The 11022-nt window shown below is 38.7% G+C and overlaps 1 protein-coding gene across 1 annotated transcript in view; it reads right to left on the minus strand.

Moving 5' to 3' along the window:
- pcnx2 (pecanex 2) overlaps window positions 1–11022 on the minus strand; it is a 33114-nt gene that overhangs the window by 19391 nt on the left and 2701 nt on the right. Inside the window, exons 2-19 of the mRNA XM_046877640.1 lie at window positions 10763–10965; window positions 10479–10593; window positions 10345–10378; window positions 8775–9863; window positions 7881–8022; window positions 6366–6508; window positions 6198–6276; window positions 5944–6079; window positions 4598–4740; window positions 4371–4524; window positions 4252–4284; window positions 3984–4155; window positions 3181–3291; window positions 3007–3098; window positions 1962–2071; window positions 1739–1844; window positions 1565–1657; window positions 1046–1196 (exon numbers count right to left, since the gene is read on the minus strand). Coding sequence (XP_046733596.1) covers window positions 1046–1196; window positions 1565–1657; window positions 1739–1844; window positions 1962–2071; window positions 3007–3098; window positions 3181–3291; window positions 3984–4155; window positions 4252–4284; window positions 4371–4524; window positions 4598–4740; window positions 5944–6079; window positions 6198–6276; window positions 6366–6508; window positions 7881–8022; window positions 8775–9863; window positions 10345–10378; window positions 10479–10593; window positions 10763–10965 — 3106 coding nt within the window. The remainder of the gene's footprint in view (window positions 1–1045; window positions 1197–1564; window positions 1658–1738; window positions 1845–1961; window positions 2072–3006; window positions 3099–3180; window positions 3292–3983; window positions 4156–4251; window positions 4285–4370; window positions 4525–4597; window positions 4741–5943; window positions 6080–6197; window positions 6277–6365; window positions 6509–7880; window positions 8023–8774; window positions 9864–10344; window positions 10379–10478; window positions 10594–10762; window positions 10966–11022) is intronic.

The raw sequence follows: 11022 nt of genomic DNA on the forward strand, positions 1-11022 counted from the left end.
AGAGAGAGAGAGAGAGAGAGAGTTTGGTACACGTGCACCAAATGCAATATTTTTTACATTACATTTACATTTGCGGCATTTGGCAGACGCCCTTATCCAGAGCGACTTACAACTGAGCAGGGGGTGGTCTTAGGGCTTTTGCTCAAGGTGGGATTTGAACCTGTGACCTTCCGATCCAAAGTCAAATGCCTTAACTACTGAGCTACCACCTCCTTTTTACGTGTGGAACATAGTTGCAATCTAAAATGGCGACCGCAAGTTTAGTCACTTCGCACTTTGAGCATTTTTTAAAACAATTTTTAAACTTTAAAACATACACAACAACAAAGAAACTATTTAGTGTACTGCCACTGAGGCTACTCACTCCGTACCGGAAGTAAGATTTGTTTTGCATATGCATAAACCGTTACAGAAACAGCACTAGTGTCTAGTGTCTAACGACAGCACTATGGATTCAAGATTAAATATATATATATATATATATATATATATATATATATATATATATATATATATATATATATATGCAGTCCAGATCTTTCACCCATAGAAAACATTTGGCGCATCATAAAGAGGAAGATGCGACAAAAAAGACCTAATAGAGTTGAGCAACTAGAAGCCTGTTTTAGACAAGAATGGGACAATATTCCTATTCCTAAACTTGAGCAACTTGTCTCCTCAGTCCCCAGACGTTTGCAGACTGCTATAAAAAGAAGAGGGGATGCCACACAGTGGTAAACATGGACTTGTTCCAACTTTTTGGAGATGTGTTGATGCCATTAAATTTAAAATCAACTTATTTTTCCCTTAAAATGATAAATGATCTCAGTTTAAACATTTGATATGTCATCTATGTTGTATTCTGAATAAAATATTGATATTTAAAACTTCCACATCATTGCATTCTGTTTTTATTCACAATTTGTGCAGTGTCCAAACTTTTTTGGAATTGGGTATATATATATATATATATATATATATATATATATATATATATATATATATATATATATATATATATAAATTGAAAGACAGTACCACATACCTGCAGGCTCAAACTGTGAGTACTCTTTACTCTTAAGTACTGGATGTGAGATCCACAACCAGGGATGATGTTTGCGTAACTGAGGGATTAGATAGTGAGTGACAAAGCCCACGGTTGCTGCCAGGGCATACAGCACTATGGTGACAAAGGGCTGCATTAAGAACACAAGAAATATTGTTATTAAAATATTGAGTTAATTACTATGCATATGTTATAATTCTGATATTTGAAAATGATTACACAAAAATTTTGACTATAGGCGCCCATGACTAAAATTCTTGGAACCTGGTCTGCTTGTACATGAAGCACTGACCAATAACTGACCATCCATCCAAATGCACAACTCCACAGTAATGCATAATAAAAAAAAAACAACACTTTTTTCTGGGTTCCAAATTTGTTCAACACTAAAGCTAACAGAAATAGGATTTGTGAATTGTACATTAATGCAGTCTGAGGGAAAACCGTTGTATAAACCAATATCTACTGTCCAAATATTTGAAACTCTGAATAACTCACCCTTAAAGACAGGAAGACAGTACTGGCAGTAATCGCAAAAGTCAAAACTGAAGCCAGTGTGCACATGAGCAGATCGGAGATCAGTATTTCTCTCTATGGGAAGAAAATTAGTACGGTTAGGCAATCAGACCAGCAGGGCTCCATCTGTAACATATTAATCCTAATGCTCCTTACCACTGAACTCTGGAGCTTTTTTGGAAGAGGATCATCATTCTCAGAGTCCTCTTCCTCCACCTCGCCATCCCCCAGCACTGGCATGAATTTGGATTTAAAATACCCACTGAGATGAGGAGCAGATAAGAATGTTGTTTATTAAGTAGTTGTGTGGATTTGGTTCATGCAGAAATCCATTAGTAGTCAAGCTGAGAAATGCTTTAGCAAAACAGGGGTTCCGTACAAAAGCACAGAGGGGTCGCTACTTTGTCGGCTGAGGTGATACGACAGGGCTACCAGTAAAGCACAAAAGCCAGAGAACAGGGCAGGGATGTGCTGCTCATTCCACGGTTCCTGCACACATCAACAATAGCAATGAAAAGTAGGCAACTTCATACATTTAGAAGTCACAAATGAGCCATGTATTCATATACACTATATGGACAAAAGTATTTGGACACCTGAAATTTCCTGCCATATGTGGCTCTTCTCCAAACTGTTACCCAAAGCTGGAAGCACACAGTTGTACAGGGCGTCTATGGATGCGGTACAATAGAATTTTGCGTTCACTTGAACTTGGAAACCAAAACCTGTTCCAGCAAAGCAATGCCCCTGTGCACAAAGCCAGTTCCATGAAGATATGGTCTACATGCTTTAGAGAGGAAGGTCTTGAGTGGCCTGCTGTACTAAACACCTTTGGGGTGAATTGGAACACTGACTGCACCCCAGGCCTCCGCACCATACATCACTGCCTTACTTTATACACACCCTTGTGGCTGATGAACACAAATGTCCAGAAGCACACTACAAAATTTAGTGGAACAGCTTCCCTGAAATTTGGAGGGAATTATAAGAGAATAATTGGGACTAAATATGGAATGTGATGCTTAAAAAGAAAATACCATACTTATGACCAGGCGTCCGCAAACTTTTGGCAATATAGTGTATGTTACAAGGGAAATCATTCGCTCAGTCGTATGTAGTTAGTAGTTGAGTAAAATGTCCTCCTTATCCATTTAATGCAATTCAATTTCATTTGTATAGCGCTTTTAACAATGCACATTGTCACAATGCAGCTTTACTAAAATCAACTGATTAAAAATATAGATTTTAAGTTTATCTCTGTAAGTTTATCCCTAATGAGCTAGCCAGTGGCAAAAGTAGCAACTAAAAACTCCCAGAGACAATATATAATAATATATATATAATATATATCCAGAAACACCACTCCACTCCACAGTAACAGGTGTCACAGTGTCACAAAGTGTGCTTTTTAAATAAAACCACACCTTCAGTGCTCCAAAACAGAATCCGTACAGTAATATTAACACCATCAGACTCCTCCCTATACAGTAGATGGCTGAGAAGAGTCCAGTTGCAGCTAAAAACAAAAAGAGAAGGTCAGTGGCAATTTTATGAAATGGTTTATCATTTATCCTGAATGACAGAAAATTGTTACGAACCTGTTCCACCGAAAAAGTGTATATCAATTTGCTCGAGAAAGTAAATAGAAAATGTATTGATTTGTGGAAAGAGGCCAAGGAGAAAGATAATTGGAAAGCAGTATGTAAAGCCTGAAAGGAGAAAAAGCAAGAGTAATTATACATATTTCCATATTAAAATAAATATATTCAATTATATATTATTTTCTGTTTTTAATCAGTTTCAACCTCACACTAATTTACTTAAAGTTAACATGCAAATGCTGTAAAACATGACCCCAAACTGTACCTTACACTGTATGAACAAAAGTTTGTGGACACCTGACCACAACATTCGTATATGCTTTTAAACATTCCACATTTACTCCCCAATTGATGATATAATAAATTCCACTCTTCTGCAAAGGTGCACCACTTGATTTTAGAGTGTAGTTGTAGACATTTGTGATCATTCAGCCACAAGGGTGTTAGTAAGATCAAGTACTGATGTAGGGTGAGGAGGCTTGGGGTGCAATCAGCATTATAATTCATCCCAGAGATGTTCAATAGGGTTGAGATCAGCACTCTAAAGCAGGGCATGAAAAATCTTCATCTCCAACCCATGTAAACCATATCTTCAAGGAGCTGGCTTTGTGCACAGGGGCATTGTCATGCTGGAAAAGGTTTGGTTCACTTAGCGCAAGTGAATGGAAAATGTCATTCTACTGCATCCAAAGTACAACTGTGTGCCTTCACAGAACAACATTTGGCTGGAAAGTCAGGTGTCCCAATACTTTTATCCATTTAGCGTACACGAACAAAGCCCTTTAAAACATAATACATACCAATTAAAGCATCGTGTACCAGTCGTAGAATGTCCGACATTACAATCGTAATGCCGTATAAGGTGAACACAGGAAGGTTTGATGATTTCAGGTTCAACTCCAGAATCCAAATAAGGCTGCAGAACGTGCAGAAATACGTCGCTCGACTGTATGCGATTATTTGATTATGTCCCTAAAAACAAGCAACCAGAAAAAACAAGCAACCAGAAAAGTGATGAGTACTGAACCCTGTTTTGTGCCATAATTGATGTTGTTCAGCTAAACTCACATGAGTGGGCGATGCAGCGTCTGGCTGGACACTCTGCAAAACCAGCAAGTCATTGTTTACTAATAGAACTCCACTGACAGTATGTTATGGGTAATAGGTGGGACTGAAAGCTAAATTACCTTTAATAAAGAGTACTGACAGCTAGCCATGACAAGGCAAAACTGAAAAACCCAAAAGTCTTTAAAGCAACCCTGGTTCAGGAGCGCAAAACCCAGAAAAGCGACCAGGGATGCCAAAAACACAGCAGCTGTGTTCTCCTTCCAGTCCTGATTCCTGTAAAAACCATAAAAAGTTCGGGGTTCCGATGCTTTATTTAGCACTTAATATCCAACAGCCCATATCTGACCTGTCGAGCAGCGCCATCAAGGCCAGCCGGTCATACAAGATGTTGATCCATTTCCCAGGAAATACTTTCAGCTTATAGTAGAACTTCCGAGACGGCTTCTCCTCGGTAGTCGTGTCAGAGGAGTCGTCAAGAGAATCCTCCTCCTGGATGAACAATAGCGGCACACTGATGAGCGATCTGTCTTCATATGAAAGCTGGGAGCGTTACAGACGATTCAAATCTCGGTTGGATATTGCAAAAAATGTACGTGATATTTAGGACATCTGGTAGGTACCTTTATCCAGAGGAGTTTACATTTATCCATTTAATGGCCTTGCTCAGGTCAGCGGTGACAGACTGGAACAAATGGCAAAACGTTCTAACTACCCAGCTACCACTTCTTCCATGATCCTATAATTATTTTACAATGAGAAAAAGGAATCCTAATCTATTCTCTTATTAAGTTTATGAATCTATTCTGCTCGAATCTATTATACTCTATGCTACTTTATACTGCTCAAATACATTCCGTTGTATTATACTGAACTATTCCAATGTACTTATTTTCTTGTACGCTGTACTCCAATTACAAATATCTTCTCTACTTGCCATTCTATTGTATTCCTATGTATAATAAGTGCTATGTATTAGAGTACTGTATAAAACATAGTATTATTCTCTGTATTATGCTTTGATATATTCTGGTTCATTTTATGTTACTTTATTGTGCTTAACTTCAACTCATTCTACTGTATTCTACTCAGCTATTCTTCTTTTATGCTTTATGGCCACTGCTAGCTCTTTATTAGCTCTGTATTAGCTCAGTACCCAGTACTAGCTGTATTGGCTCTATGGCCAGTAGTAGCTCTGTATTAGCTCTGTATTGGGTCTGTGGCCAGTACTAACTCTGTATTAGCTTTGTGGCAAGTACTAGACCTATATTAGCTCTATATTGGCTCTATGGCCAGTAGTAGCTCTGTATTAGTTCTGTATTGGCTCTATGGCCAGTAGTAGCTCTGTATTAGCTCTATATTGGCTCTATGGCCAGTAGTAGCTCTATATTGGCTCTATGGCCAGTAGTAGCTCTGTATTAGCTCTATATTGGCTCTATGGCCAGTAGTAGCTCTGTATCAGCTCTGTATTGGCTCTATGGCCAGTAGTAGCTCTGTATTAGTTCTGTATTGGCTTTATGGCCAGTTGTAGCTCTGTATTAGCTCTATATTGGCTCTATGGCCAGTAGTAGCTCTGTATTAGTTCTGTATTGGCTTTATGGCCAGTTGTAGCTCTGTATTAGTTCTGTATTGGCTCTATGGCCAGTAGTAGCTCTGTATTAGCTCTCCTGGGAAATGAGAAATAGGATTTCTTGCCTGAAAGATCTCAGGGTGTGTTCTCCTGGGCCGAAGACGATGAGCTGGAACAATGCGACGCTGAAACGGACAATCAGGATGCCCACCCACTAACCCATCCTGGCACTCTGAGTTAGATGACGTGGAAAGGAGATCACTAACAGACAAAATAATGCAAAAAAAATAAGAGAAAGTTAATCATATTGGTCAACATTCAGATTTGAAAGCAAAGGTTTGCCAAAATCTGGTGTGATTTTCCAAGTCGTTCAATGTACCCTATATTCCCTGTGATGAGCTCAGCTCCAAGCGGTAAATTTAATGCTCTTTCGTTGTACAGTTTTCGAGGTCTGTCTCCTGAAAAACATTTCCCATTTCCTATTAGCTTTGTTTCCTTCTTTGTAAATGACTTAATAGGAATAATTACTACTTTATTGTTCACTTACTGTGTACTGTGTGGAAGGTGTAGGCCTCCTCTTTAGATGTCGCTTCTGGTCTACAGATGACCTGCAGCATTGAGCTTTCTGATTGGGAGGTCTGCGAGGGCAGAGAGTCATAGTCTGGATCTCTTTCCTTATCTGTCTGAGGGCTGGAAGAGTGAAGAGAAGTTGCTTATTTATGCGTTGTATATTGGTTGTTCAATGGTATGGCTTCGCTCATGTATATTGGGGCTTGTGGTGAAATCAGAAACTAGCTAAGGCTGCATAATTTTGACAATTATAGTATGAGGGGTCCAAAATATCTTACAGTTCCTAGTCTAGAAAAAGTAGACTATTTGCATTATGAACTTGTTTCCCATAACACTAACAGAAATCAATGTTTATAGACTCACCTGCAAAACAGAAACAAAGCATAAAAGGGTGTGCTGTTGCAAAAAAATTAGCAGTGGTGGAAATGTGTGATGCAGTGGGGTTTCTGATATATAAAAATCCAGTGTTTTTAAATAACAATATACCTGGAAGTGGTTCTTCCTCGTATACCATGGGTTGTCCTAATATTCAATTCTGATTGGTTTAAAGGTGCTGATTCTATACATCAAACACAATATAGTTCTGACCAAATTTAATCACTGCTCTAAATCAATGCACTGCACAATTGTATGACCAACAGTAATAGTGCCATGCAGTTGCATAGAGTTTCCTAATGACCTTACTGTGCAAAATTATGTGACAATTTCTGTCATCAATTTTTTATGGTGAATGTGGAAATTTTAATAAAAGGGTAAAGATAATGTGAAACAAACAAAAACAAAAGGCATCACCAGGAGTTCTAACAGATTAATTATTAGTAGATATGCAACAACCTCGCTCTCCCTTTCTTCCACTATCATATCTCATACTATTAACTTTTTTATTATAATATATTAGATCTTATCAAACTACTTTATTGCTAAGTATGATTTTATGTGGACAGAATTCTACATCCGTATATAAAATAACTAACAACAACATAACGGTTGTTTTTATCCATGCAGTCGGATTTGCACTGCAAACATCAATGTCTTGTCAATGCTGGCAGGTTACCATTGTATTAGCATGATAATCTGCGGCTAGGTGTGTGTTAAACTATTATAATACACTCCCATTTGTGACGGCTGTTCTTCACGTCCGCATCAAGCATTAAAATCATATAACGCACACCTAGGCATGGATCTCACTTACTTATTCTGCAAAAAAACTTATGTCTGCAAAACAAGTTAGTTCTTGTTATCAGCTACATTATAGCAGCTTTTGAAACTGTCTTTCTCTCACCAACCACTTTTTTGTCTCTTGAAGATTACTGTATAATTGGACAAAAAAGGCAACATCAAGGCAAACTTGTTTCTAACCAAACAGTTTCAAGAATTCAACAGCCATTCGATTAATTATAAGATTATTCAGATTATATATATATATATATGTATATATATATATACACACACACACACACACACACACACACAAACACACACAGTACATTACCTGTCAGGAGAGACAATGGGAATCCGTTTCTCTGGAAGGCTGGGCAATGTGTCTGTAGCCAAGCTGTTTGGAGGGTTTGGAGGAACCTGCTGTTCAGCCTCATCTGTGCCTTCCATGTTCTTCACCACAGTTGTAGTATCCTCTGATAAGAATCAGAACCAGGACTAATAAGAACAAAAATCCTTTCATCTTAGCATTCATAAATAAAAAGGCAATGTATCCCTAAACTTTTCAATCACAGTGTACTGTATGTGCTTTTACAGTAAAGTGAACCGATGATTTAACTATGAATAGTATGTAATGTGTTTAAAGGACTTTTTGAACATATCTGTTTTTTTACTAATACAACAACATTCGTGGCATTATGCAAATATTGGTTTTGGTTTAGTAGAAAACCAAATATGTTCCAGATATGAGAAAGAAATCAGATGAATGTTTCATTATGTTTTGTAACATAAGTGTAAAATTCATCTCACTGCTTTTTTGAAACAGTTCAAAAGTCCTTTAATACCTTCTAATACACTCACAATCCTATTGAATCCTAGTTATTTACTCTCTCTGCAATTAAAAGATTGGGTGTGGCCTCCACCTAGAAACTAATTTAGATTTTGTGTGTGTTTTTTTTTGCTATTCTAGAGTTTCACTGTAAGCTCCAATCACAACAGTCCACACTAACATGTATACTTTTGGAAAGATTTGTGTTGTTGTTTTTTTTCCAAATATCTGGACAATATTGACAGAAGACTAAAGCTAAATAAAATCTTTAAATGTATTTGTATTACTGTGAACAGCAATATGCAATTTCAAAATTGCAAATAACTGCAGTTCTGTGATTTATACATGTCTCATAATATACTAATCATCCCACCCCCCAAAAAAATGATAAAGACCGACCATCTGTTTTAATTTCCTGCTCATCCTCTGCCTGCTTCCCTCCCCCACTTCTCGTACTGTTGATGGACTCCAGCATTGAAACAAACTCCACAAAATTGGATTCGTTGGGCAACTGGCCCTCTTTGTCCTCTAAGTCTGACTTAGATGAGGTCATGGTTTGCAGCTTTGATTTGGCTCGGAGGTCGAGCAGGACAGCATCCCTTCCACTGTCAATGCTAAGTCCTCTTGCATGCATCCTTCCTTCTCTACCAAACCTCCCAAAACCAGAAGGGATCTGCAGGAATCCTTCAGTTTCTGACTTCAAATCAGTGTGCTCACTCTCATCCGGATGGGAGCGCACATCAATGCCTGACGAGCTATTATTAGTGTTCGGACTGGGATTCTCAACCTCATGGTCATTGGAAAGTGCTTCATATTGGGTGGAACTGAACCCAACTGGCTCATTTGAGTCTTGACTTTCATGAGCCACAGATTGCCCCTGAGAAGATAATTCATTAGGATTTGGCTTCCCGCCTTTATTATCTTTGACACGGTTTTCTTCCTCCTCGTGAGGTGAATCAAACGTAATGACTGGGATTTTGACAGGAGAATCCTTCTGGTCTTGCTGAGCCAAACGGCATTGAGCCGACTCCAGGAGGCTGAGCCTGACTGACTCCTCAAGCTCAGCTGCTGTCTGAGGGTCACAGCTCATTGTGATGACAATCTTCACCGTATCATTCTCATCCAAGCGGGTTGATAAACCTGAATTGTCAACCAGTACCACAGAGATTTCATCTGAGCAGTAGGTCTCCTCAGGCTTGTCTTCTTCCTCAGCTTCTTTAGGCTCTGATGACCGAATCCCAGTGTTGATAGGGTCTTGTAGTGAAGGTGTCTCTTTCATAGCTTCTTCTTTATTCCTGACCTCTTCACTGCCAGAAGAACAGAGTAGGCCTTCATCAACTGTGTCCCCTTGGGTAGGCTGTCTCTGCTCTGACTGTAAGAGTGGGGCTGATTGATCAGTATTGGGACTGAATGCATCATCAGGGGTTAGTTTCTCCTCAGCTTCAGTTCTGTCCTTACACTTCTTCTGAGACGAGGCATCATCTTGGCCTGCAAAAGTGGCACAGTCAAATCATTCGCATCGGTGCTAGGCTTCATCATAATCTTTGCTAGGGTGTTTCTTAGGTAAATGCTCATGACAATTTACAGTTTATTTGAACAATAACCGTAACAAGTAGCTCTGACTAGTTTTACATTATTATACTCCACCCAGAAGAGGCTTGGTTCCTTGTGAGGTATCTTCCTCAAGTTTTTCTTTCCACTGTGTAGTGTCTGGCCTGCTCATTAAGAGATCTACAAATAGATCTGGATTTCTATAAAGTGACACTGTAACCATGACTATTGTTAGATAATGCTCTAACTGAAATACCTTCTTATCAAGTATCATTCCAGGGACAATATCAGAGTCTCTTCTAGGTCATATGGATGGCTTTAATATGCATTATACTGGAGCTTTAATGACTTCAGAACTGTCTATCATTGCCTGTATTCCACAAATCCTTTTTTTTGTTTCGTGAGTATGATTACTTACCCTCTGTGTTCTTCAAATCCTTTTTCGAGCATTCCTGCAGTTTTACAAGATAAAAACATCTTGTTGAGCATAAAAGTATGTTTTCCTTAAAGTATCCCACGGTATTTAAGCAGTATGAGTAACAGACCACTCACCCCAATCAGACCAGGATCTGTTTCAGTCTGTTTCACTGTGACTTGGATTATTGGACTTGGCCTGTTTCTAGTCAATACTGTCATAGCAACACTGTCAGGTACAGTGCTGCTCTTCCTGTTGGGAAAACCAAGATTATTTCCACTGTAGTGACTGGTATTTACCCAAAAGGTACTTTTAGACCATTCAATTCCAATTTCAACAACTTTGCAACTATAAATGAATATGCTTGTTGTGTTTTATAATCCATAATAAACACGTTTTACAAGAGGAAACTCAGCTGTACCTCAAGCTGGCTGGATGGCAGGTGTCTGAGGCATTACTCTTTTTTTCTGCACCTTTGCTAAGGTCAGAAACACTGTTTCGGGGTATAATTTCACCTTCATCAAACATTCGGTGAAGGCGGTAGTTCACCATCTTAATGAGGATGAAGAACACGGTCACTGAGGTACAGTAAATACTGAGGGCCAGACTGGTGGGTGGAAGAGCCTGAAGAAAAAAATAACACACACACAAACACACACACACATTTGATAAATGCGTGTG

The sequence above is a fragment of the Silurus meridionalis genome, chromosome 2 (assembly GCF_014805685.1).
Source record: "Silurus meridionalis isolate SWU-2019-XX chromosome 2, ASM1480568v1, whole genome shotgun sequence".
NCBI lineage: Eukaryota > Metazoa > Chordata > Actinopteri > Siluriformes > Siluridae > Silurus > Silurus meridionalis.